General features: G+C 44.6%; 1 protein-coding gene across 5 annotated transcripts; it reads right to left on the bottom strand.

Moving 5' to 3' along the window:
• Positions 1-74: 74 nt before the first annotated feature.
• NFYC (nuclear transcription factor Y subunit gamma) lies at positions 75-27,833 on the bottom strand. 5 transcript variants are annotated; one of them, XM_062509285.1, is made up of 10 exons: positions 27,537-27,833; positions 16,567-16,679; positions 11,925-11,996; positions 11,071-11,184; positions 10,165-10,260; positions 6,801-6,974; positions 5,850-6,008; positions 2,570-2,677; positions 1,480-1,539; positions 75-953 (listed from the first exon to the last, which is right to left on the bottom strand). In XM_062509285.1, the coding sequence occupies exons 2-10, from the start codon at positions 16,669-16,671 to the stop codon at positions 834-836; spliced, it is 1,008 nt and encodes a 335-aa protein (XP_062365269.1). In that variant the 5' UTR covers positions 16,672-16,679; positions 27,537-27,833; the 3' UTR covers positions 75-833. The 5 variants fall into 5 exon arrangements, with proteins under 5 accessions (XP_062365269.1, XP_062365272.1, XP_062365271.1 ...); XM_062509288.1 differs by having other exon boundaries at positions 75-950; XM_062509287.1 differs by lacking the exon at positions 27,537-27,833 and adding an exon at positions 22,941-22,953.
• Between the last annotated feature and the right edge of the window lie 34 nt (positions 27,834-27,867).

Raw genomic sequence — 27,867 nt, 5'->3', positions numbered from 1 at the left:
AGGGATCCTATGGCAGATTCCCCTGCTCCAGGTGTGACATTTCCAGGGATTCAGGCTGTTCCTGGCCCTGGATCTCATGGGACAGCACACACACAGGATCTGACAAAAGCAAATTTATTTCCTTTTATGAAGCTTATATTACATGCATGGACCAAAGCCAGGACAACAGGTAACAGCAGGAATGGGGTTTTGTCCAGATTCCATCAGTTTTTCTGGAATCCAGGAGCCAAATTCAAGGATTTTTTTTTTTTTTGCCTTTAGAAAATACAATCATAATACAAGGAATGTTTTTATTTATTTTGTTTCACTTCAATTCCTCCTCCTCCTATTCCCTGCATACAGCAAATGCTCCAAAAAAAGGAGGCAGGAGGGAAAAATCTAAACCACACACACTCTTCCCCCCCAAAAAAAAAAATCCCTAAAACCCACTGAGATGGGAGGACCAAACCTAGCTCTATCCAGAAAAAAAAAAAAAATACAAACAGAACAGCAGGAATAGAGCTCTGACAGGAGCAGTACCCTCAGGATTTTCCTAGAAATAAAAACATTTCTCACATTTGTTCAATGAGATGCTCCAAATCCCTTCGGATCGCTTCTCTCAGGGTTTGGAAAAGCAGCTGGATACACAAAGATCGGTTTGGAAAATAAAAATATTGCATTCTTGGCAGAGTCTGCTGGATATTCTGGATATTCAGGATATTCCCATAGCCAGCAGAGCGAGGTGGAGATGGCAGAGCCTGCTGCAGGCTCACTCCCAGCTGTGCTCCTCGGCCCAGCTGGGGCTGGCAGAGGTGCCCGGGCTGGGATTTGGGGACGGGTCACCAGGTCCCTGCTCAGTCCCCTGTCACCTGTGTGGCCTGGGTGTCCGAGCTCTGGTTGCTGGACTGGATGAACATGGGCTGGGCGATGTCCTGGCCCGCGGGCATTGTCACCTGCTGGATCTGGTACAGCTGCTGCAGACACACAATGGCACAAAGGAACCTCTGTCAGTGCTCAGCACACCCAGAACCCCCCAGATTCGGTCCCAAAACCCCAAACCCACCATCAGCTGCTGCCAATTCCCACCAAAGTCTTTCTGGGAATTCCTGATTCCCAGGCTCACATCAGGGCTCTGTGGTTTCCCAGAGAAGCTGTGGCTGCTCCTGGATCCCTGGGAAGTGTCCCAGGCCAGGATTGGAGCATCCTGGGATAGTGGAAGGTGTCCCTCACATGGTTGGAAGTGGATGAGCTTTAAGGTGTCTCCAAACCAAACCATTCCACGATTTATGCTACTTATGGAACATCCAGATGTTAAAACTTTTATTCCTCAATTGCTCAGGATTTAGTGCCGGGCACTGGATTAATTCAGAGCAAAAGCAGCAGAACATTAAGAATCCACCTGAATTTAGACTGGCCCAACATTCCCCTTATCCTGCTTTATAAGAAAAAAAATGCAGGTTTAGGACGGTCCCTGTGCCCCTTGTGACCCACAGCTCTTACCTGGCCATCTGTGAACTGGCTGAACTGCTGCTGCCCCTGCTGCACCTCTGTCTGTGTTATCTACAGAGATAAAAGCAGCTGATCACTGCCAGCCCTTCCCAGAGGGTCACAGCCCCTCCCCACCATCCTAATGCTGCCTGGGGAGAGATTTTTTTCATTTTCCAGCACCCCAAATCGCGAGATGAACGGCAGCCACGGACACCTTCAGAACAAACACCACCTTCCAGACCCCAAGAGCAGGTCCTTCCAGACCCCAAAAACAGATCCCCAAAACAGGTCCTTCCAGACCCCAAGAGCAGGTCCTTCCAGACCCCAAAAACAGACCCCAAAAACAGGTCCTTCCAGACCCCAAGAGCAGGTCCTTCCAGATCCCAAGAACACACCCCCAAAACAGGTCCTTCCAGACCCCAAGAGCAGGTCCTTCCAGACCCCAAGAGCAGGTCCTTCCAGACCCCAAAAACAGACCCCAAAAACAGGTCCTTCCAGACCAAACCAGGTCCTTCCAGACCCCAAGAGCAGGTCCTTCCAGACCCCAAAAACAGACCCCAAAAACAGGTCCTTCCAGACCAAACCAGGTCCTTCCAGACCCCAAGAGCAGGTCCTTCCAGACCCCAAAAACAGACCCCAAAAACAGGTCCTTCCAGACCAAACCAGGTCCTTCCAGACCCCAAAACCACATCCTCTCTGCCTCCCCCGACAAGAAGGTGGCCTCCAGGCCAGCAGGAAGGCAGAGAAGGATCCCTCAGCCTCAAGGCGACGTTCTGTCTTCGGTGCACGGCTCCTCCCTCACCCAAACAAGAAGGAGAAGGAAAAGAAAAAGGTTGATGAGCCCAAAATGTTACCTGCAAGCAGCTGAGAAGCAGCAGGAGCTTCACCCAGAGCCACACACACACACACACAAGCTGTGCATGCACCTCTCACAGACACCTAAAGGAGGTTTCTGCTACTCTCCTTCATTTTTTTTTTTTTTTTAAAATAAACTCTGACAAACAGGAAGAAAAGAAAAGTAGGAATCCTAACCCAAGAGGTGGTCGAAACCCCCCTGGAATTCGGGGAAGAAGCCTTGGAGGCAGCCCTGTGGAGTGCATACCTGCTGTGCATTGGTTGCAAGCGTCTGGATCTGCCCCTGGACTACCTGGGTGCCTGACACGGGTTGGGCTAAGCGGATATACTGCAGCTGGCCAGCATTCAACTGCACCTGGAGACAGGTGGAGGGAGGGGAGCAGGGAAAGAAAATGAAACAGGTCACTCTGAACCCTGAACACACACCAAAATTCCCTGCTCGATTCCATCACTGGAGTTACGGCGGAGATTTCCTCCCGGAGCTTCACGGAATTTTGAAAGGTTTCCCCAAGCAGGAATCATCAAAAAGGTGCCTAAAAGCAAAATCCCAGGGCACAGAGCTCCTGGGTATCCCTAAGGCATCACATTCCTCCTTTTTTTTCCAAGCTGGGAGGGGTCAGTTAGTAGCTAAAGCATTATTAATGGCTTGGTTTTTTAGGGATTTGGGAGCATTTTTGGTTATGAGAATTGTTTTATTCCTTTGAGGCAGCATTTCACATTTATGAGCTGGCAGCAGCAAATCATATCCTACACCCCCCATCAATCCTATCCTGTCAAAAATTAAGGAAAAAAAAAAAGAAAAAGGAATAAACAGGAATTTTCCCCATAAATAAAGCCAGCAGAGATGGCAAACCCCAAAGATATTTTTGGAAGCTTTGAAGGCAGCTCTCTGCCAACACCTGGCAGAGGCTCAGCTTTCAGGTGTCAGCTTCATGTGAGAGATTCAACCCCAAATTTATTCCCCAAATCCTCTAAATTTTGGGAGGTTGGATGCTTGGGAATGTGGGACAAGAAGAAAAAACAGGTAAAACTGTTAATAAACACCTGAGAGCAATAGAAATGTTACAGATACCACTGCTGGGTTTTCCTTCTCTTATTGAACTTTACAACATTGGGATTCACAGTTTTAAGGGTAATTTTATAACAAAGAAATTTTTTTTTGTTTTGTTTTGGTTTGTTTTTTTCTTTTTAAAAGGGGAAAGAACACACAGAACACTCTAAAAAACTTCTGACTGATAAAGAAGTGCCTGGATCGTGGTCCTGGCATTTTCACAAAAGCCACCAACTCCCCCACTTGTGTCTGAAAGCTTCACAATTATTTCAAGAGCAAATAGAACTCCCCCTGAGCAACAAAATTTTAATTAAAAAATTGATTTCTGCATTGAGATCTGCAGGGAGGTCAAGTTTTCCATGCTGGGGGATTAGGTTTTAATTATATCATTAAATTATGGTGGAAGAGATTTGGGGAAAAGTTCTTGCAGCAAGGAGAGGAAACTTCAAAGAATCTGCCCAAAATGAGGGCTGGGTAAGACAAAATTTAACATAAAATTCACAATTATCACTTAATGGATGGGTTTGCTCCCAGTTTTTCTCTGTTCAAAAATAAAATTCACTTTATTTCTGGAATGAAGAGCATCAGGGAGTATGCACAGCACCAGGAACATGTGGAAAACCAGGAGTAAGATGCTCCCAGCACTCCAGAGGCAATTCCAGTTTCAAGAGAGAGTTTCCAGCTCTATTTGGGTGATCCAAGATTCTCTGCTGAGCCCCCTCAGAGCTGTCAGAAGATGCCAAAAGTGAAAGGAAATAAGAGAAAAAAAAATAAGAAAAGCAAAGCAAGAAGAGCAGAACGGATTAAGGACTGGAATTTTGTGGAGCCAAATCCAAATTCTTCTCCAAGTTTTATTTTATTTCACTTGCTGGAAGCTCCTTCAGCACCAACTGTGGCTCTTCAACAGAAGAATCCTCCTGGTTGCAGCCAAACAGGATCTGTGCTGGATGGGGAGCTGGGAATTGGGATTATTCCATTCCACACTGCTCCCACACTGCTGGTTTGCAGTTTTGGAGCTGTCAGAGTTCCCAGGTATTCCCAAAAAGATTCCACATCCCAGGCCCTGGCAGCTCCTGAGGAGCAGCCACAGATCCCTGTTCTTCCACAATCTCAGGAAAAAGGGAGGAAAAAGCAAATTCTTGGTCAAAACCAGACCCTAAAAGCCCTCCAAAACCACAGGATCACTTCCCAAAGGATCCCCCTGGATTCTCTTCAGGAGGTTTTGGCCCTGAACAGCTCCTCTCTAAGGAATTGTTTCTCCCAAGAGATGTCCAAGCCCCTTTCTGTAGTTCCAGAACTCCCTAGAGACAAATCTGAGCTTTTCTTTTCTTGCTGAGGATCCACTGGAGATCTCCTTCCACAATTCTTTGAGGAACAAGCCTCTCAGAGAGATTTTCACAAGGAAAAGAAGAGAAAAAAGAAATGGAAAAAGAAGAACAAGGAAAAAAAAGAAATGGGAAAGAAAGAAAAAACCAAAAGAAATGGTCAAGGAAATGCAGAGAAGAAAAAGGGTTCCTTGTAGTAAAAAAGCCAATTTGGGAATTTCTTCCTTCCTGATCAACACCTCAAGGCAGCAGGAATCAGCTGAAGACTCAAGAAGATGAAAAGATCTGGAAAATCTGGCAGCTCCCCCAATCCAAACCCTTTCCAAGATGCTCTGGCACAGCACGAGCAGAGGGAGCTCAGCAAGGCTGGAAAGGCAAAACCTGTGTGCAAGCTCTGATTTCACAGAAAAACTGCAATCCAAGTGAAATGTCTGGCCCTGGGTGACCTTTGGGTTCTGGAACACAGAACTGGCTGATTTTTATTTTAATTTTTTCTAACAGGTGTGATATTTTCCAGCTGGGAACCAAAAGCCACAGCTTTGTTGTGATTCTAAGTTAATGTGATTTTTATTTTTGACTACTGTGTTTACTTAGGACACATTTCAGAAAGTTTGGGTTATGTTGGGCACCCAAAATCCCATTTTTAAGGTTGATGTAGAAGTGAGGAGGTATCTCCTGGTTCTGCAAAGCCGTTCCTCCAATCAGCTCCAAATATTTTGGAGAAATATTTCTTGTAACATCAAAGTTTATTAATAACTCCCAGATGGCACCTTTCCCACTCAGCCTGCCAGGCCATGATTTCAGATTGCACAGGCACAACCAAGTAAAGGCAAAAGAAATGAATTCTCTTTTATTCAAACCAGGTTGTGGCAAAGAACTGAGGTTTAGCCAGAAAGTATTTGATTCATTGCTTCCTAATCCAAATTATTTCACTCAGGGGAAGGCGTTTGGGGTGGGCAATGAGTCTGGACTAAATGAATTAAGATTTATTTCCCCTTTCATGTCACACTTGATTGGTCTTCCTAAGTGCAGGAACCACACCACTCAATCCAAACTTCCTCTGCCAGTTAACAAAGCAAACAGAAACAAGCCTCATGCTCACAAATTTACTCAGGGGGATTTTTCCACTTTTCCTCCTGGCTGAATCTTACCGGGATTTGCTGGATTTCTCCCGTGTTGGTGATGATTTGCTGCATCACTTGCATGGTTTGCCCTGTGCCACTCTGAGCCTGCTGGCTCTGGCCCTGGGGCTGGGCTTGCACAATCTGGACTTGCTGCCCCTCTCCCACCTGCATTGTCACAGGGGTGGTCTGCACAAAAAAAACGAAAAAAAAAAAAACAAAACAAGGATGAGGATGCAGGAGGTGGAAAATCCATGAGATGGCAGGATTTGGGCAGACTGAGCCTGTCCTACACCCACAAATTTTAAAGATTAAAGCACCAGAGATGGAGCTCAGAGCCTGGGTGAGGATCCTGGAGGATCAGGAATCCCATTTAGCCATGAAAAGCTGAGGCTGCCCCACAGAAATGTCCAAGGTGAGGCAGGACAAGGATTGGAACAATCTGGGACAGTGGAAGGTCCCTGATTATGGAACAAGGTGAAATTTAAATTCTTCCCATCCCATGATCCCATGATCCCATCCCATGGATCAAACCCATGATTTCCATGGATGTTCCTGAGCAATCCATCCCTGAGCATTTCCCTGGCTCACCTGGCCCTGCTGGGATTGGAGTTGGGGCAGGTAGCCTGTCCTAGACCCAGGTGAAATCACCACAGAGGGGGCTCAGAGCCTGGCTGAGGTCCTTTCCTGAAGGATCTGACCCAGGAATCCCATTTAGCCATGAAAAGCTGAGGCTGCCCCACAGAAGTGTCCAAGGTGAGGCAGGACAAGGATTGGAACAATCTGGGACAGTGGAAGGTCCCTGATCATGGAACAGGGTGAGATTTAAGTTCCTTCCATTTCCTTCCTTTCCTTCCATTTCCTTCTTTCCTTTTTTTCCTTCCACCCAACCCAACCCAACCCAACCCAACCCAACCCAACCCATGGATGAAACCCATGATTTCCATGGATGTTCCTGAGCATTTCCCCAGGCTGGCTCACCTGGCCCTGCTGGGGCTGGGCAATGATGATCTGGCCCGGTTGGATGGTGGTGGTGGCCGTGGTGGTCTGCTGGCCCTGCTGCTGGCCCTGGACCTGCACTGCTGCTGGCTGCTGGGCCAGGGTGAAGTAATACTGCACGGGCTCGGCCGGGGTGACGGCCTGGCGCACCTCTTCCTGCAGGAGAACATTGGGAATTGGGATGGGAACCTGGCACCTGCCCGCCCCACGGCCAAATATTCCCCCCCCACCCCCCAAACACAAACAGGGGCTCCAACAGCTCACCCAGCACAGTTAAACCAAGTCTGAGCTGGTAAAACCTGGTTTATCCGGCTCGATGGAAATCAGGAATGTTCCCAATAAAGTGTGTCTAACGTGGAGTTGCTGCTGAGGTCACCGTGAGGAGGAGGAAATTAATAAAATCACCACAGTTGAAAGCCATGGAACTTCCTCATGGGTGAATTCCAGCACAGGGGGAATTGCAAATGCCCCAGGAGAACTGTCAGAGCCTCCTCTGCCACCAACCCCTCTCCTGAGCTGTGTTCCCAACCCTCCACCGAGCTCTGATATCAAAGCCCTGGGAATAAAAGTCATGGATGTGATGCTCGCTCTCGTGCCTGGAGTTATTTATTTAAAGCCAGCTTTTCCAGGCTGACAAGCATTCCCTGCTGTGGGAGCAGAGATCTCAGCAGTGGGAAGAACCAGAGGCTCTGCTCTGCCTCCCTGGCAGCAGCAACGCTGCTCTCCTTCATCTCAGGACAGAAAACCCCCTCAGGATCAACGATATTCCAGGATTTTCAGAGATGATGGGATGTAAATAGCCCAGGATCAGAATTGCTGAGCTAGATGAGGGCAGATGCAGCTCCCAGACGTTCACTCCATGGCAGAAGGCGTAAACAATCCTCTCCCAGCCACCTCGAGTTCACAGCTGAGAGTGTAGGATGTTTACACGTGCTACAACATGGGACACTGCCACTCCAACAGCCTGCTGCAATCCCTGCTTTTCTCAGGCTTGCTCGTGGATTCCCCTTCAGCTGATCCAGCTGGGCAGGAAAAGGAAAATTCACATCAAACAGGAGCAAGTCTGGGTGGGTTTTGGGCTGGAGAGAGGAGTTTGTTGGCTTAGAAGATGTTTTCTGGGGAGCAGAACAACGCAGGAGTTACTCCTGGGAGGTTTCCCAGCAGAAAATCACATCCTGAAGATTGAACTGATCTCAGCTGGCTCAACTTTGAGCCTGGCTCTCAGGGCAAACGTCATCACAGCCACCACCGAACACGACACTTCCTGCTCCTGCAGATCCCTGTGATTCCCATTCCCCTCATTAATTCCTCTGAAGGAAGGAGTAATAATAAATTAAAATATATCTTCACCAGTTGCAGTGAGCCAGGAACCCACAGGCACTGAAGAGCTGAGCTAAGCCCAGTCCTTGGGATATTTCTGGAGTGCTCCAATCCCCAATTCCAGCTGAATCCTGAAATAATTTGGGCAACTGAGTCCTTTTCTGAGCATCTATTCCAGCTTCAATCCTAGGGAGGAACAGCTTTAAATCCAAATCTGCTTCCACTCCCTCCTATCCCAGTTTGCCATCTTTTATTTCCAAGCCACAACTGGAGTTCCCAGAGCACCACAACACCAGGATTTCATTCCCAGCTCTTCCAAGAACCAACACTGCCTTGTCAAATTAAGAGATAAAATACAGATTGTAGCACCAGCCAAAAAACAGAAACAAAAATCCAGGCACAGGCAGCCACTTTTCCACAGGATTTTCCCTGTAAATCCTTAACCTACACTCCTAGAGGACATCTTGCTTTCTGTTAAACTTTTCCTGCTGGAAAAAGCATTCCTGGTGATCCTGCAGGGGTCACAGATGGGTGAGGAACATCTCCCCAACCTCATTTTCCCTCAAAAAGTCCCTAGGATTTCCTGGATGGGATGGATCAGCAGGACACGTTATCCCAGATGCTGTAACACACTCCTCAAGTGCTCCAGGAATTCCTTGGATTCCAGAGCTTGAAATTTCTGTAATCACAACGTCCTGATGTGAATCAAGCAAGGAGAAGACTCAGGGAATGCTCTTCCTCCCAAACATGGTGCACTGCTAAAAACAGGAAGTACAGGAATGAGGCACCTCAAGGAAAAAAAGAAAAAAAAAAAAAAAAAAGGTGGATTTCCAAGAAACTCCAGTTAAAGAAGAGCAGCTGTAGGGACTGGTTTGTCTTTTAATTAACACCATACTAATGAGCTTGGGAGAAATCACGAGGATTTATGTTGATATTTCTATTTTAGGTCGAGTTCCCAGCACTCCTGGCATGCTGATTTTAACCCCCAGGAGCAGCAGGATGGACTCTCCTAGATATTAGAGACATGGAAAAGTGTTTTCCTTGTTTTCTAGATCCTGGAAATCAGGATGGGAAGTTAAACCCAGCTCAGGGCAGCATCCCAAAAGAAGAGGTGAGGATTCCCTGTTCCCTCCTTTTATTGTCACTCCAGGAGCAGCACGAGGACACTTCCAGGCACAAAATCCAAGTGGGAATGCTGCTCTGTACACTCAGAGCAGACAGAATTTTCCATGCTATCCAGGATTAAGAATGGAATAAGAGGAAAAAAAAAAAAAATAAATCCATTTCAGAGATAAACTTCCAAATCAAGATGTTCCACGGGGTCCCAAATCCCAGTGTGGATTTCCCACGCTGCAAACTTTCCGAAACAGCAGAGATGAGTTGTTTTAAAAAATTATCTTTTTCTTTTTTTATTTTATTTTTTTGATTGCAGGAGCAAGGAGCAGAATTATCCAAACAAAGTTTTGAGGGAGAACTCAGAGATTTTTATCCAGCAGGGAAATTTTAAGGGAAAGGGATGAGGAATTCCTGCAGCTCAGCTGAGAGCAGCAGCCTGCTGCTGTAAACATCCGACTGAAAGCTCCTTCCAGCACCTTCCAGCTTCCAGTCAAGGATGTTTACAGAGGCACTGACTGCCCCAAAGGATGCAGGAAAGGGGATTTTTCAACCCAAAAGTCATAAAATGTAGATAAATACATTCTTTTTTATTATTATTATTTTTTTTTAAGGTCGATTTTACTCACCGGAGTCGTTTGGGATCAGAATTGTTCAAGAGTTTGGTTTGGTTTTGTTGGTGAGAATTTGTGTGGATCTCCAATCAAACTCTTATTTCCATAAAAACTCGAGTGTTTTTTATTTTTATTTCTGGTTTTTACGTTTTATTTAGGAATTTAAGAAGCTGAAATTTAAGAATTTAAGAAGCTGAAAACCACCAAAAAGAGGAACAAACCTCGTGTTTAAATCTGTGCTGTTGGATCACCTTTGTTTTCACCAAGAGGACAAAAAATTCCATAATTTTGTGTCTTACCTGCCTTTTTGGAGGCTTCAGCTCATCCCTGGGGACGATATCAATCAGGAAATCAAACTGATCAAACTTGGTGATTGCCATGGCAATGTCATTCCTCTGGAAAAAAAAAAAACAAAAACAAACAAACAAAAGGAAAAACATTCCTCAGCTTCAGGATTGCTTTGGCAATGGATAAATGAAATTAAGAGGTGATTAAAACTGAAGGAAAAAGGGGGAAATGTCTCCTGCAGGTCGCAGCTGATGGAAATTCAGATTTTTGCTGAGCAAATTCTCCGAAATGTGCAATAAAAAAAAAAAAAAAGGTTTTTAGTAACTTTATCCCAGTTTAATGGATATCAGTTGTGGGTGCCCACCCCTAAATCAGCAATTCCTGCATCAGGAGAGCTGATGTGGGCCTGAATATCCCAATTTTTTCCCATGACTTGAAGGCCTGATTTAATGGTTGTTGCATTTTCCAGTAGCTCTGCTCAATATGGACGACTAAAAGTGAAAACCTCTTCTTTTCCTCCATTAAAACACCTTAAAAAGTTTTATTTTACTCTTCCACTATGAAAAAAATGAATATTATTGAGGCCTTCTCAAGCTACAGGAGCCAATAATCTGCATTTTGTTACATTTTTACTTTCACCTCCACAACCCAAACCTCTGCAAATTTAGATCACAACCACAAAACCATCCAAAAATCCAACAGCTGCAGCTGCACAGAGTTCTTTTTTTTTTCCCCAACAGGTGAGAGACGGAGATTTATTTTTATTTTATTTTAATTAAATTAATTAAAAAAAAAAAAAAAGCTGCAGTGTGTGCAGTTTGTACACTGGTTGCTGTGTACAAAATGTGGTTGGTGTTATGGGAATGAGGATTTGGGAAGGGATTTGGGAGCAGAGGGGATTTTGGGAATTCTTTTACCTGCAGGGTCCTGCGTTTGTTGTCCTCTGTGTGGATCCAGGCTCGCAGGGTCAGCTCAGTGATGAAAATCTGAGCAGCTTTAGCAAACAGCACAGGGGCTTCTGCACTGATCATCTGAAAAAGAAAATTACATTCAATTCCAGAAAATGAGATTGTTGTCAATTTGAAATTTATTTATTTATTTATTTATTTTAATTTTTATTTTAATTTTAACACTCCGTTCTGACAGCACCAAGAGGAAATTTTGTTGGGGAGGTTAAATGTGAATTTGGAGGGGGGGGGGGGGGATTTTCATTTCAGGATTTCCTCAGGTCTGACTGAGTTAAGATCATCAAGAAGAGTCTTGGGTGGCTAAAATTTGGTTTGAAAGGTTCGTTCCTCACGGATCAAGGGTGTAAATTCATGGAATTGGGTTGTGGAATGGTTTGGGAAAGGAGCTCAAAGCTCAGCTCAGACAAGTGCAGGGATCCAGGGGCAACCACAACCTCTCAGGGAGGAATTCCTTCCCAAAATCCCAAAAACTTCAATTATCCCAAATTTCTGCCCTCTCTCCATTTCAATTCTGGCACCAGGCAGTGCCCAGAAAGGATTTGGAAATTCAGGGGGACACACTGAGGGTTCATTTGAAACCCCAGTTTGAACATTTAATTTGAAATAACTGCAAATTCCTTCCCAAAATCCCAACTCCTTCAATTATCCCAAATTTCTGCCCTCTCTCCATTTCAATTCTGGCACCAGGCAGTGTCCAGAAAGGATTTGGAAATTCAGGGGGACACACTGAGGGTTCATTTGAAAAATCCTTTTCCAGGATGATAAATCCCAGGTAAAAAAAAAAAAATAAAATCTGAATTTACCTTCACATCCTCATCCAGCTTCATGATTTTCTTAATCCGAGCCAAGGGCAGCTCCTGAACTCTGAAATCTTTCTGCACAGAGATTTGAGAGATTATTTATTTTTTTTTAACTGATATTGAACTGAAAATAAAGGTTAAATAAAAATTAAAACAATCAGTGTTTTCTAGAATTGATCTGGCTAAAATCAGATTTATTCTCTTACAGGTGGGGTGGGGCAGCTTTTGCTGAGGGCTGGAAAATCTCTTCTTTTTTTTGTGTTTTATATTGATATATTTATTCTGTTAGATATATTTATATTTATTATTTTATAATTTATTTATATTTTTTATTTATTTTTATTATTTATTTTTATTTCTATTTTTATTTCTATTTTTTATTTATTTATATTTATATCTATATCTATATCTTTATTTGTATTTATTTATATTTATATTTATATTTATACTTATATTTGTATTTATTTATACTTATATTTATATTTATTTATACTTCTATATCTATATTTATATTTATTATTTCACTTCCAAACTGAAGTTTTCCTCAATGTTTCTGGTGTCACACATTTATCCACCTATTTATATTTGAAACAACTATCTCAATTATGTTTCTTGGGCTAAGAAATCACTGGAATTTACCAAAAAAAAAAAAAAATCACAGAAAAAAAAAAAAAAAGGAAGATAAACCAGAACTGGATGAAATCCTGGTTTTATTTTTATTTCTCTGTTGCCAAATCCCAATTTTGGTTTTAAAAACCTGGTTGAGAAGATCAGGTTTATGGTTTTTTTTTAGGTGGATTTCTCCCTGTTTTTCAGTCAGGAATGGTGGTTTAGAAACTTGGATTATCCCACCCTGAGACATTACTGAGCCCAAATTTGTAGCCACACATTCCCTGGAGAGATTTTTCCTTTCCCTGAAAACAAAAAGTGGGATTAAAATAAATTAAATTAATTCAGTGTATTCCTGTCAGGAACCTCTTAAAACAAAAAAAAGGGAGAAAGGTTGAGGTTGCATCAAGAATGATTAAAAGACTTGTTTAAAAAAAAATAATAATAATAATCATCTTTCTTTCTTAACAAAAAAATGACATAGGAAAATAATAATAAAATAATGAGAAACTCATTTCTCCAGGGAAAAAGCACTGTAGGATGTGTTAGGGAAACAAAAGAGAGGGAAAAAAATGCTGAAAATGTTGGTTTTTATTCAGAATTTTTCTTCTGTGCTTCTTTTCCAGTGAAGAAAAATGTGGATTTTGTGCATGGCCCAGCCAGCATTTCATCAGGAGCATTTAATTTAATTAATATCCAGCGTATTTATAAATATTTATACATATTATTTTATAGAAATATATATAATTGATCAGAATTTTGTGCCTCGTTCTGCAGAGAAACCTGAATGTGCTGTTCCTGCTGCAAACCAGAATTAATTTGGGATTCATTTAATTGTGGAATTTTGAAGGATTTGGGGCAATAAAAGGGCTGGGACCTGTCCTTAAACACACACCAAGCTCAGGGACCACCAATAAAAAAGTGAAGGGATTTAATGGAAAAATACCCCAAAAAATGTGGTTTTTTTTGTTGTTGTTATTATTGGGGGATTTTTTTTGCTATTTTTTTAAAAGGGCCTCGTGAATTCTGACCATCACAAAAAGCTGAAAAGGGCAAAATTTCTCATCTGCAACATTAAATTTCAACTTTGATGAACTCTGAGGAGACACAAACAGTTCAAAAAAGTATTAAAAAAATATTTAGATTTAGGGAAAAAAAAAAAAAAATCATTAAAAATTAAATTTCCTTTGATTCCTTTAAGGCAGCCATAAATCAGAAGGTGGGGAAAGGGAAACAGGACTGGCCCCAAACCAGCAGGAAAAACCTCAAGACAACAATTCCAAATTTTTTTCTTTTCTTTTCTCCAAATTTGGCCTCGTTGTCTCCACAAGCCTCTTGTGGAGCTGAAATGCTGAAGCCTGGTCCTTATTTCTCCAGGATTCCTTCCCTTCTTTAAACATTGTTTATTCTTGGGTTTTGGTTTTGTTTTTTTTTTTTTTTTTGTATTTTAACCACAATAAAACTCCCACAAAAGCAGACAGGAAATAAAACTCAAAAAAAAAATCAGGGATCAACAGAGATTTTACAGCAACATCCATGGGAGCAATTTTAATAATAAACAGAATAAATGTCAGGATTTGAGGATCCCACAGCACTGGGATCTTTTCCTGTTCTCCTTTTTCCTTCCCTCACTTCTCCAAAATTCAGAAACCAACAGAATTTTCTCATCCACATTCCCAGGAGCAATTTTCAATAATATTCAGTATAAAATATTCAGATTTCAATAATATTCAACAGAATGGATTTCAGGATTTGAGGATCCCACAGCACTGGGATCTTTTCCTGTTCTCCTTTTTCCTTCCCTCACTTCTCCAAAATTCAGAAACCAACAGAATTTTCTCATCCACATTCCCAGGAGCAATTTTCAATAATATTCAGTATAAAATATTCAGATTTCAATAATATTCAACAGAATGGATTTCAGGATTTGAGGATCCCACAGCACTGGGATCTTTTCCTGTTCTTTTTTATCCCCTCCTTGCCCTCAGCTCCATTTCCAGTGACTCCTGAGCTGGCAAAGCAATAAATAGATCCCACTGACAGTTCAAAAATTAAGCTGCCCATAGTTGATAAGATGAGTAATAAAACTCCTTTCATGTGGAGATCAAACTCCAGCTCCCCAACACAAGAATTCACTGTGCTGAAAGAGCAAAGTAATTAATTCTGGTTATGCATACAAATTTCTACATCTGTTTCTTTAATCAATCTGCACACAGAAAAATTATTTAAAAAAAATAATAATAATAATAAAAAAGCAGCTTATGCTGGGCCTGGTGGATTGGGTTGTGTTTTTTTTAAATTTATTTTGAAGAGCCTGGCTTAAACTTGAAGTTTTTTTGTTTTCAGCTGCATGAAAAGCACCAGGAGATTGATTTTTAGATCAGAGGAATCCATCACTCTCTCTTCAAAAGTCTTTTTTATTACGTGCCCTTGTTCCCACACTTCTTGTGGGGATGGGAAAAAAAAACCCCACAAGTTGCTTAGGCCAGTTGTTATTGTCAGTCTAGGTGGGATTTTTTAAATCAAATGTCTTTAATTTAATAAAGCACCTGATAATGACACACTTGGCATTTGAGTATTTCAACACTTCAGGGCTGTCAAAGGAGGTGGTTTTGGACTAGGGCAGGAGCCTGAACTCAAAAATTCATTCACAAAATTGGAATTAACGGGGAATTTAGGGAAGAGAGAAAAGTCTGAGGTGTATTTTGACAGTAAAAACTTGGTGTGGACAAGGGTTCCCTCACGGGTTTGGAATTCAGAATATGAACAGCAGCACAATGTGAGCTTTATGCTCAAATCCCTCCATTTTCTGGTACCTAACAGAGCCTCTGGCAGCTCCTTTTACACCTGTAGCTGGTTCAGAATCCCACCTCTTCTCCCTCCCAAGAGGAATTCCCCAGGATGCAGCCATGGCCATCCCTGAGCCCGATAAAAGAACTTTTAGCTCAGCCTGGAAGGAGCTGCAGGTTTGGCTGCTCCACCTCGGAGAGGGAACATTCCCTGGAATGTTCCAGGCCAGGCTGGATCAGGCTTGGAGCAACCTGGGCCAGGGAAATGATTCCCAAGGGACAGGGATAATAATCCTGAGGATCTCTGCCAAGCTAAACCATTCCATGGTTTTATCACTCTGCTCCAATTCCATTTCTGTCTCTATTTCTCTGGAGATCTCTCCTAGCTTGGGGAATGAATCCTCACTTCCTAAACCATTCCATGATTTTATCACTCTGCTCCAATTCTAATTTTTTTGGAGATCTCTCCCAGCTTGGGGAATGAATCTTCACTTCCTAAACCATTCCATGATTTTATCACTCTGCTCCAATTCCATTTCCATCTCCATTCTTTTGGAGATCTCTCCTAGCTGGGAGATGAATCCTCACTTCCTAAACCATTCCATGATTTTATCACTCTGATCCAATTCTAATTTTTTTGGAGATCTCTCCTAGCTTGGGGAATGAATCTTCACTTCCTAAACCATTCCATGATTTTATCACTCTGCTCCAATTCCATTTCCATCTCCATTCTTTTGGAGATCTCTCCTAGCTGGGAGATGAATCCTCACTTCCTAAACCATTCCATGATTTTATCACTCTGATCCAATTCTAATTTTTTTGGAGATCTCTCCTAGCTTGGGGAATGAATCTTCACTTCCTAAACCATTCCATGATTTTATCACTCTGCTCCAATTCCATTTCTGTCTCCATTTTTCTGGAGATCCCTCCTAGCTGGATGATTATTGCTCACTTCCTAAACCTCCTAAACCATTCCATGATTTTATCACTCTGCTCCAATTCCATTTCCATCTCCACTTTTTTAGACCTCTCTCCTCACTTGGGCAATGAATCCTCACTTCCTAAAACCACATTATCCCACAAAAAACAAAACAAAACAAAACAAAACAACAATTCCCCAGATCCCCGAGCAGGAACACGTTCAAGCTGAGCAGCTCAGCTTTGACAGGAACTTTTCCCTGTTTTTTTTGGTTGTGTTTTTTTTGGTTTTTTTTTTTGGGAATCCTTTGATCCCTGGGCATGCTCACCACGGTGAGGTTTCTGATTTCCTCCATCACCCTTGGCCAGAAGGATTGGAGGCTCTGCTGGGCATCGCTGCTCCCGGCCGTGCCAAAGCCACCATCCGTGGACATCGTGGCACCTGGGACAGGGGAAAAAGGAAAGAAAAAAGAAAAAAAAAAAAAAACAGGAATGAGCAAGGAGGGAGAACAGGAAAAATGGCTACAGATGGATGGGTTTAGGTTAGAGCTTGGGAAGAAATTCCCATTGATTTCCCAGAGAAGTCTTGTCCTTGGAAGTGTCCAAGGCCAGGCTGGGATAGGGGAAGGGGGAATGGGGTGATCCTTAATGTCCCTTCCCACCCAAAGCAGGCCATGATTCCATGTCCCAGGAATTCAGCAAATTGCTAATCCCTCTGGAAAACCATCAGAAGAAATGTCAGCCCAGGTCTCACAGCCTCCTGATTTGTTGTTTTTTTTTTTTTGTTTTTTTAAATTAAGTTTATTTTTCTGCAGAAAAAGTACAGTAACCATTTGCTTCCGTGGCTGTTTAACACTGAAGTGTCATTTTGTGCCTTTCCAGCAGTTTTCAAATCCTTCTTTTCCTTGGATAGGATCAACAGGAGGAATTAAGAGTCTGTACAATGCAGGACAGCAAAGGCAGGGAGATCCAAATTCCAAAATCTTTTCATTGAAGCCGTTTTCCAAATGGGTGATTAACCTGAGGTGTAACAAATCTGCTGATTATTCCATTTATTCCAGAGGATCTCCATGGGAATCTGGGATCTCTGCAAACAGGTGAAAACAAAGGGAAAAATCTCTGGGATCAGACTGTCCCTAATCCAGGTGAGGGCTTGGGACACTCAGCATTCCCTGTCCCCATCCTTGGGGACACTTCCAGCTCCCACCTCACACCAAATTTCCCCCCCCTCAATAAATGTCTGGATCAAACTTTGGGATAAAAACACTTCAAGTGATTCCAGTTTGTGTGAACTGGAATTTCTTGAGTTAGAGAAACCCCTGGGAATTCCAGGAGCACAGCAGGAACTGCTGACAGCTTGGAAGGATTGGGAATTCTGGGAGAGTCACCAACATCAAACACCCAGAGCAGCTCCAGAATGTTCAGGAACGACACAGAGCAGGGATGGAAAATCAATCTGAAAGGATTTCCCACAGGGAATGATATCCAGGATTTTTGTGTGGCTTTTTTTTCCCATCCCACGGTGACCCACGAGCAGGTTCCACCCAGAAACAGGAACTGGCCAGAAATTCCAAAATCCACCATTCCAAAGGAAAGAGCATCCCTAAAATGGCACTAAGGGGTCATGCCAGACAATCCTGCAGGCCACACTTCCAAGGAAAACCTGGAATGGTTTTATTTTAATTCCACACTTCCCAAGGAATTTATTTCCACATTTCCCAAGGAAAAACTGGAATGGTTTTAATTCCACACTTCCCAAGGAATTTAATTCCACACTTCCCAAGGAAAAACTGGGATGGTTTTATTTTAATTCCACATTTCCCAAGGAAAAACTGGGATGGTTTTATTTTAATTCCACATTTCCCAAGGAAAAACTGGGATGGTTTTATTTTAATTCCACATTTCCCAAGGAAAAACTGGGATGGTTTTATTTTAATTCCACATTTCCCAAGGAAAACCTGGAATGGTTTTATATTAATTCCACACTTCCCAAGGAAAGCAAGGAACTGTTGTATTTTAATTCCAGCCATCTGGGAGTGGGAAGAGCCAGAGGCAATTCTGACAAGGAAAAAAGGTCAGGGAATTTTATTTTCAATCCCAGAGCAAGGCAGGAAGAATTCCAGGTGAAGGAACCTCTGGAAATTCAGTGACTGACACATTTCTTGCTGACTCTTCCACAATTATTTGCATTAGAATGGAATCTGCCCACAGACTGATATTCCAAGTATTTTTAAGAAAAACAGGGATAAAAATATTCCAATAAGGATTTAATTTGCATTTGGATCTCCCTCACCTTGATCTGCATTGGTAAAAAATATTTAGGGATAAAAATTCCTAAATCCTTGGAACCTGGGAATATTCCAGGTCCTTTCAATACAAAATTCCCACAATTAGGAGGAAAATGCCATTGCTTTCCAGAGAAAAAGGAGCACATTCCATGCAAGGATCCCAAAAAACTGCTAAACCATGAAAGCTCCCAAAGAAATGAAGCACAAATCCCAAAAAATTTTGCCTCAACATCCTAAAATTAGGGCTTCAAATAAGGATAAAAATGCTTTGGAAATGGATTTTGGCTTTGGATTTTTTGCTTTTTAGGGGGGGAAAAAAAAAAAATCCTGATTTTTTTTTTTTTTTTTTTTTTTGCAGGATTCCACGGAAAAATCCTGGGAATTGTGTTTGGAAAGAGCCAGGCTGGAAGGTACCAGGTACCAACCCCATCCAAGGAGCAGCAACATCCACAGGGACTCATCCCAGTGTCCCAAAAATGGGAAATATTCCCTGGAAAAGCACTGGGACAGAAGGAAACCAACACCTGGGAAAGGATTTATTTATAGGGTGGGGTTTGGGATTGACCTGAGGAAATCCCAACCCATAAATCATTTATTAAGGGAATTTAAATCCCTTTTTTTTTTTTTTTTTTTTTTCCCCAAGCCTTACCATGGATAAGGAGAATTTTCCCTATCCCAGGTTGTCCAGGGATGAGGCAGCCACAGATTTTTTTTTTTTTGGGAATTCCATCCCAAAAATCTCTGGCACTGGAAATCCATTTCCTCCCTTATCCCAAATCCTTCTCCTGCTTCCAAATTTGTCACAATAAAAAAAAAAAAAAGAAGCAGGAAAAAAACTTTAATAATTAAAGCTAATTAAGCACTGAACCCACAGCACCACCATCATTCCACTTATTAAAATTAGTAATTATTTAATTATTAAATAAATTAAATTAGTAATTATTAAAACATCAAAACTCCCGGCACTAAGGACAGACAATAAATTTAAAAAAGAAAAAAAAAATTAAAACCAACTGGAATAATTAAAGACTTTTTACGTTTAACACTGATTTATTTATCAAAAAACATCCTATAAAATGATGTTATCAAATCCAACAGAAAACTGGGAAAAGGGGATGGACACAAACTCGGGGGAGGCTGAAATTCTGCTTATAAAAAACAAAACAAAACAAAACAAAACAAAACAAAACAAAACAAAAACCCACCACAAACCCCCAAGTTTTAAACATTTTAAACCTAATTTTTAAGAGGCTGAAAGGTTATTTCAAGAATTAAATGCTGCACTGAGGTTCAGGCTGCAAAACTTTGTGTGAAAAAATCAACTCCAGGTGCTTCCCAGCTGCTTTTCCAAGGAATATTTAGGATTTTTTTTGCACTTTCAAATCCCAGAAATCCTCCCCCACGTTCCCTCTGCTGCCATCCTCTCACTGAGCCAGCCCCAAAATGGGCAAAGAGGGACCTGGATCCCAATTTCCAACTCCTTATCCCAGGGAATTTTGGGAGAAATAAACGATTTTAGGGTGTGGAAGGGCTCTGTGTATTTAAATAAATTCACTTATTTTTGTGTGTGTTGATAAATATTTATTGAATGCTATTATTCCATAGAATATTCATTATTCCTATCACTGTCCTCACTCCATTTTATAAATTAAATCATCCAAAGGTATCACTCAAAAGATGAAATTAATTATTTTCATGGAAGTTTTAAATCAAACCCAACCTGAAGTGCTCAACAGGCAGCCAGGATGGTTTAATTTCTTATTTTTTTCCACTCTTTGATTGAAATAAAAATACTTTGGTGTTATATTCAAATCTCCCACCTTCACAGCACAAAAATTGAAAATTTCTGCTCTGCTTTGAGCACGAAGTGACCAAATTTAAAAGCACAAGAAAAATCCCTTCACCTTTTGGGAATCACTCCCCAAAAAATCTCCTTTTAAAACCTCCAAGATGCTTTGGAGATGTCCTGAACTTTGTTCTTGCTGTGGTTTTTAACCCTCTGAAATAAAAAGTCAATTATTCTTGATCATAATTAAAGAGTTGAACTAATTAAGGAGATTAAAAATGTATACAATTCATGATTTTTAGGTTCAAAACTCACCAAATTTAATTCATTTACACCCTGAAATGAAGAAACCACCTCATGAGCCAACATAATTAAAATACAGATGTCACCACCATTATATAAATCCAAGATATTAGCCTGATTAAATCAAATAAAATCCAAATTTAGTGAAAGGTGACCCAAGGGTGACACGCTCACTGAAGTGGCACCAGGGTTGTTTTCCAAGCTGGAAATTTCAGGTTAAAATCTTAGGAGAAACTAAAAAAAATAAAAATTTACAGGAAAAAGCATCCTGGGAAAGCAAACTGCTGGAAAAAAAAAATCAAGGGAGAAAAAAAATCAAACTGAGGGAAAATAAAAGAGGAATATCAAACTCTTGGAGAATAAAGGTAAAATATCAAATTCACAGGGAATAAAATTTAAAAAAATCAAACCCATAGAGAACTGAAAAAAAAACAAATCCACAGGGAATAAAATTTAAAAATCTAACTTTTAGAGGATAAAGCTAAAAAATCTCATTCATAAGGAATAAACTTTAAAATGAAATTAATAGGAAAGAAAACATTTTAAAAAAGCAAACTCATATAGAGAGTAAAACCAGAAAATCAAACCCCTAGAGAATAAAATTTTGAAATCTAACTTTTAGAGAGTAAAGCTAAGAAATCCCACTATTAAGGAATAAAACAAAAAAATCAAACTCTTAGAGAATAAAGCTAAAAGAGCCAACTCAAGTAGAGAATAAAACTAAAATATCAAGCTTCTAGAAAACAACAACAAAAAAATCTGATTTTTTGAGAACGTTTTTGGTTTTTTTCTCAAAAAATTCAGATCTTTTAAGAAAAAAAATTGAGATCTTTGGAGCAGAAGGGACACCCAAAGTTCACTCCTTAAAATGGAACCTTCCTGCTCATCGAAAGCTGGAAAAAAAAAAATTTAAAAAAACCTGGAATAATAAATCAATTTTCACGTTTCCCAGGTTTTTCCAGCAGCTCTTGACCTAGAAAATCTATCAGGACCTACTCGTACCCAGCCTCCTGCAAAATCAAAATATTCCAAATATTGGGTGGAACCAAGATTTCGGCAGGATTTTTATTCTCAGTTTTGGGAGCTGCAGGTTGCCAACACTCAAAAGCTGGATTTATCCTAATTTCAAGGGAAATATATTAAAATATTTTTATTTTTGCTTCAAGATGCTGATAATGACCTTCACGATCACATCAAATTTCCCGATCCTGGTCCACAGCCCGCTCCAGAATTTCCTTCCAAATTCCTCAATTATTCAAATTTGATTTTTGGGGATATTTCTCTTCTCATTCCCTTCCTCACGCTAAAACTGTGACAACGCCAAGAAGTTCAACAAGCCCGAGATGAGATGCTGGGAATTTGAATTTTTTGAATTAAAACACCTCAAAAATGGCATTTGGAAAGAAGCAAGGAAATCCTGACAGGACGTGAAGCTCAGGTTCAAGGACCCTCACGAGAAGTTCTAATTCTCCTCAACTTTCCAAAAAGCGCTTTTAGGGTCAGAGGATGAGTGGGGGGGAAAAAAAAAAGTGGTTTTTTTTTTTTCACCCTGAGAGGGAAGAGCATCTCTGAAGAGCAGCAACACCCGCGTTGAACTCGCCAAAACCCAACTTCAATTCCAACCTCCCACCCATCCCCCGTGTCCTCGATGCCCTCGGCTACGTTATTTTTTTTTTTTTTGTTTTACCTCCTTATTTAATTTTTTTTTTTTTTTTTCGGTCCAAAGTGCCGCAAACAAACTTTGTCCTTCAGAGCGGCGGCTCGGAGCGCTGGGATTTCAAGGTCACCGGTGCAGGCCCCGCTCCAAGTTGTGCTGCGGCGTTCGGGAAAAGCGAGGCCGGCCCGGAGAGCTCCTGAGGGGGCCCCGGGGGGCACCGCTCGCCCCCCGCTTCTCCCCCACAGCCGCTCCCGTGACCTTCGCCGCCGAGTTCCCCACAAAAAACGACAACCAAAGAGCGGACAACTCGCACGCGGTGGGAGTTTGGGGAAGAGGGGGGCGGTGTTGTCGCGGCTCCGTTGTCGCCTCCTCGGGAGCCAGGCCGAGGGTACCGGGGGGGAGCCCCCCGTTGTGCTCGCGGTACCCCCGCTTTGTCCCCGACCATCGCTGTCCTCACGCGAGCTGGGGGTGGCTCGGTGGGGAGCACTGAGGGTTTAGCGTTAAATCCCGAACCGGGCGCGTCACGCCGCGTTTCCCCGCTCCCATACCGGGACTCACGAGCATCACCCCCCCCCCCATCCCGTCCTCCCCATACCGCCGCGGCCTGTCCCCGGCGCCCGGGCCGTCCGCCCACCCGCCGCCACCACAGCGGCAGCGCCCTGGACTCACCGCCGGCCGTGCCCGCGGCCGGGGCTTCCCCGCCATGGCTTTGTCTTTGAGTGACCCCGGGAGCAGCGGAGCCCGACCCGCCCCCCCCCCTCCCGGGGCCGGGCCGTGCCCGCGGCCCCTTTAACGGCGGCGGCCCCGCGCGCCCCGCTGCGCGCGCCCGGCCCGCCCCTCGCCCGCGCCTATTGGCTGAGCGCCGCGCGGCCGCGCTCTTCTATTGGCTACGCGCTCCCCGGCCCCGCTCGCCCATTGGTCGGCGCCGCGGCGCAGCCTCGCCGGCCGCTTCCTGCTTTAAAGTTACCTTGAGCGGCGGCCGCAGGGGTCAGGGAAGCCCCGCCCCCCAGCCCCGCCCCGATTGGCCGCCTCGCCTCCTATTCAAAAGCACGAGGTCGCTGGAGGAGGCGGCCGCTGATTAGTCCGCGCGGTTGTCAATCACGGCGGTTCCCGCCACACCTTCCCGGCGGGGCGCGGGGCCGCACGTGCGCGAGGCGCGGCGGGAGCGCGCGCGGTCGGATCCCGGAATTCCAGAAATTTTGGGAGCTTTGGAGATCACCCAGTCCAACCCCGTGCCCAGGCAGGGTCACCTGGAGCAGGTGACACAGGGACAGCTCCAGGTGGCGTTGGGATGTCCCCAGAAGGAGCCTCCGGCTGTTCCAGCTCCGTCTCCCTCACGGAATGCAGTCCTTGCTCAGGGGGAGCCTGGAACTCGCTGTGTTTTCATTTCTGCCCACTGCTCCTCGTCCTGTCCCTGCACAGAGCCTGCCGCCATCTCTGACCCCCCCTTGGGGACATTTTATGGATTGATGGGACTCTCTCCCAGCCTTCCCCTTCTCCCAGTTTTTCCTCACAATGATCCCTGAGCTCGGACAAATCTGCTGCTTCTCAGGAATAATTAATTCCAGCAGGGCCACAGCCAAAGCAGCTCCCGCTGCCTCTCCTCATCAGGGAGATGCTCCAGACCCCAAATCCTTTCTGGACTCTCTCCAGAGCTCCTCGTCCTGTCCTGAGGATCCCAGAACTGCATCCCTCGTGGCCCAAATCCCGGGTTGGTGCTTCCCGGTGGAACGGGGACAACATTCCCACCCTGCTGTCAAACCTGGGAGCCACCGGGAGCAGGGATGGGGATCCCGCAGCTCTCCCTGCTGCACCACAAACATTCCACAGGATGAGGGGAAAAAAGAAAAATGAAATAAAAGTGAGGAGGCTTTTCCAGCTCCCAAGCCCTGGGCAGGATGAATCCCAGCAAAATTCCCGGCAGGAAGCGTGGCTGGAGCGTTCACCTCCAACAACAATAATTTCCCTTTGGTCTTCTTCATCACACACAGCCTCAGTCTGCCCCCTCCAGCAGCACTTGGATGGGATGAGAATTTGGGAATGACCCACAATTAAAAAAAGCTGTGGAAACTTGGTGATATTTTAACCTCTGGATGCACAAATCCCACTTTTATCAACACCACCCCAATGGAATTACAGCTCAAAATCCAAGGTATAATTTCTTGCTGACAGGATTATCCAGGGGCAAAAAATATTGGGAAGCACAGCCAAGCCTTGACCAGTCCTGTGGATTAAATCACTTTGAATCTGATAACGAGGAGAGATTAATTTAAAAAAATAGATCTTCCTGATGATTTGGGGGAATAGAATTGGTTAAAACACAGCCTTAAAAAACCATAAATACACTCTGTTCTCTTCCTGTGGCATTCGTCAGATAAAAAACAGGGCCTGGAAGCTGCGGAATTCTGATTATTGGAATTATGTGAGGTACTTTGGGTGGTAAGAAAAACAAACCCAGCACCTTTCCTGCAGAACAGAGGAATGCCTGGCTGGAATTCTGGAATTCCAAGGGGTTCTGACTGGCCAAACACATTCCCTTGTGCCTTGGCAAATCCTAAGGGACCTAAAGCTGCTCTGCTGTGCTAGGGAATGACTCTGATGCTCACAGAGTGGTTAATAATTCCTCCTGATAGTAAAAGCTGGTTAATTTTGGCAAGCTCTACAGTAAAAGGTTTATTTGTGGGGTGATTAAAACCCCAAAATAATTTGGGGACGACCTGAAGTAAAGGGTTTATTTGTGGGGAGAAAAACAAAAAAATCAAATTAATTTTAGGAAGTTCTCCAGTAATGGGTTTATATGTGGGGAGGAAAAAAAAAATCGAAATTAATTTTGGGAAGACCTGCATTTTCATTTATGGAAAAACCTCACTGAACTAATTTAGGAAGCCCTAAAGGGTTTATTTCAATCATTGCAGCTGTTCTCGCTCTGAAAGCACAGACAGTTGGGATGTGATTTTGGGAAGGAATTCTTTCTTGTGAGGCTGGAATAGAATTCCCAGAGAAGCTGTGGCTGCCCCTGGATCCCTGGAAATGTCCAAACCAGGCTGGAGCAACCTGGGACAGTGGGAGGTGTCCCTGCCCATGGAACTGGGTGGGATTTAAGGTCCCTCCCAACTCCAACCATTCCATAACTGCAGAATTCCTGGGAAAACATCGGGAGAAAGGAATGTTCTGAACCCTGTAGGTGTCACCTGCCTCTCTGAGGCACTTCTAGGAATTTCCACTGCTCGTGACTCCCGTGGAAATGTGCTTGGACAAACAGGATTTACATTGATCAAGCACAAACTAATGAGGCCAGTCAGGAAAAATGCCCAGCTCCAGGTCAGCGTTGGGATCACATCTATTCCTAGCTGGAATGAGCAGTCAGGGATTCTGCTGGATCCCAGAAACATGGACTATCCTGAGGATCCTCAAGGATCATCCAATCCAACCCCTGAAGAATCCCCACCCTGTGCATCCCTGGGAATGTTGTCCAAATATTCCTGGAGCTCTGGGAGCCTTGGGAATGTTCCCATTGCCTGGGCAGTGCCCCAGCACCAAGAACCCCAGAACCCTCCCCTAAATCCAACCTTAAATCCCCCCTGGAACAGCTCCAGGCCTTCCCTGGGATCCTGTCCCTGGTTATGCCAGAGGCAGGTGTGACACAGAGCACCTGTCACAGAGCACCAGGACAAACAGCCCCAGTAGGAACAGCCCTGTCCAAAACCAGACCCTCATTTAAGGAAAAAAACCTAAGGAAAGACCCAGGATGTTGCCAAGGAAGTTTGATGGTTTGGTTTGTAGGGCTGGCAGAAAAGATAACGAGCTCATGGGCTTTGAATTGTCCATGCTCAGACAGCAATGGAGAAAAGAAAGATTTATTCCTAAATTCATCGAAAATACTCCACTCACCAAGAGAAATGGCTCAGAAATGCTTTGGAAAGTCACATTCCTGAAGTAACCAGGGCTATTGTTTCTACTTCTGTGAGCAACCTGGAATCTGCCAGAGCTCCAGGCCCTGGGACACAGCTCAGGCACCCCAAAGCTGCCCTGACACCCCTCAAAACACCTGCATCAGGAACCCACCTGAATGAAATCCCACCCAGGCCTAAAGAATTCCTGCTTATCCAGAGGCCACACCCACACTGCTGGCAGTGCCCTGGGATTTACCGGTTACCTGGGAGAATTTCTTTTATTCCCTCAGCTCCAGAAGAAAAAGCAGGATTTAGGAAGACCAAAGGTGTTCTCACAGCTCTTGTTGTTTTTGACAACGCCCAGGACAATACCAGAAACCCTCAACTACTTTGTCATGGTCCTGCCTCTCTTCTTGCCAAATGCTTTGACAGAGCCTGAAGAAGCTTCTCAAGGCTTGCATGGCAAAAATCCCAAAGATTGGTGAAACAGAACCACGGAATGATAACATGTTAAGGGCTGGAAGGGATCTTAAACATCACTGAGTGCCACCCCCTGGTTGCTCCAAGTCCTATCCAGCCTGACCTTGGACACTTCCAGGGATCCAGGGGCAGTCACAGCTTCTCTGGGAAATCCATTCCAGCCCCTCACCACTCTCACAGCCAAGAATTTCTTCCTAAAATCAAACCTAAACATCCGAACTCCTCTCTACCCTCTCCCAATCCCTTCTCAGATAGGTCAGGATCACAACCTGCCTTGGAATCACACAACCAGGAACGGTTAAGGTGAAAGAGTCCTTAAAGCTCAATCCCATTTCACCCCTGCCATGGCCAGGGACACGTTTCACTAGACCACGCTGTTTATCCACCTCGGCTTTGGATCCTTCCACGTCTGAGGAACCACAGCACATCCCCTGTGGCGGCCCTGTGGATCCCACCCGGCAAAGTCCGCGCTCTGTTCTGCCCGCCGGCCGCGGGGCGCTGCCAGCCCCGAGTCCCGGCACGGGGGTCCCGGGCCCTGAGTCCCGGCTCTCAGGACGGGGGTCCCCTGTGCGGCCGGTCCCGAACCCGCCCGGGCCTGCCCCGGCCCCGCCGCCCTGCCCCCAACCCCGCGCCCGCGCGGGACAACGGTCCGCTCGCTGTCCTCTCCCCGGTCCGCACCACGCCGGCCAATCAGCGTCCGTCTCCCCGCGCCCGCCTCCCCCCCCCGCGGGCCAATCAACGGGCGCGCCGCATCCCAGCCAATCGCAACGCAGCCGTTGGTGAGGAAGGGGGGGGGGTGCCGTAACGACCCCTCGGGCCGCCCCCGCCCCGCGCCCCCTCACGGGCCGCCGCCGCCGCCGCCTCCCCCCCGCCGCGCTCCCCGCGCACTCACCGGGGCGGCCGGCGCCGCGACCTCCGCCTTCTCCGCCCGCTGCCCGCGCTGCCTCCGGTGCGGCCGAAGGGAGGCGGGGGGAAAAAGGGGGGCGGCCGGAGCGGAGTGAGCGCTGAGCGGCCGAGAAACAAGATGGCGACGGAGCCGTGAGGCGACGGGGCGGAGGCTCCGCCCTTTTTTTGTTTCCCCCCCCCACCCCTCCCCGGGCTGGGCCGCGGCGGCGCGCGCGGGCGCGTGATCCGGCGGGGATCTCGCGAGATTTGCCGAGGGCGGGAGGTGCGTGAGGGACAGGGACGAACCGGGACAAGCCGTGAGGGATCGGGACAATTCG

The sequence above is a fragment of the Cinclus cinclus genome, chromosome 26 (assembly GCF_963662255.1).
Source record: "Cinclus cinclus chromosome 26, bCinCin1.1, whole genome shotgun sequence".
In the NCBI taxonomy this organism is placed as follows: Eukaryota; Metazoa; Chordata; class Aves; order Passeriformes; family Cinclidae; genus Cinclus; species Cinclus cinclus.
The sequence above is the reverse complement of the archived record's forward strand: the minus strand, read 5'-3'. Positions and strand labels throughout refer to the sequence as shown.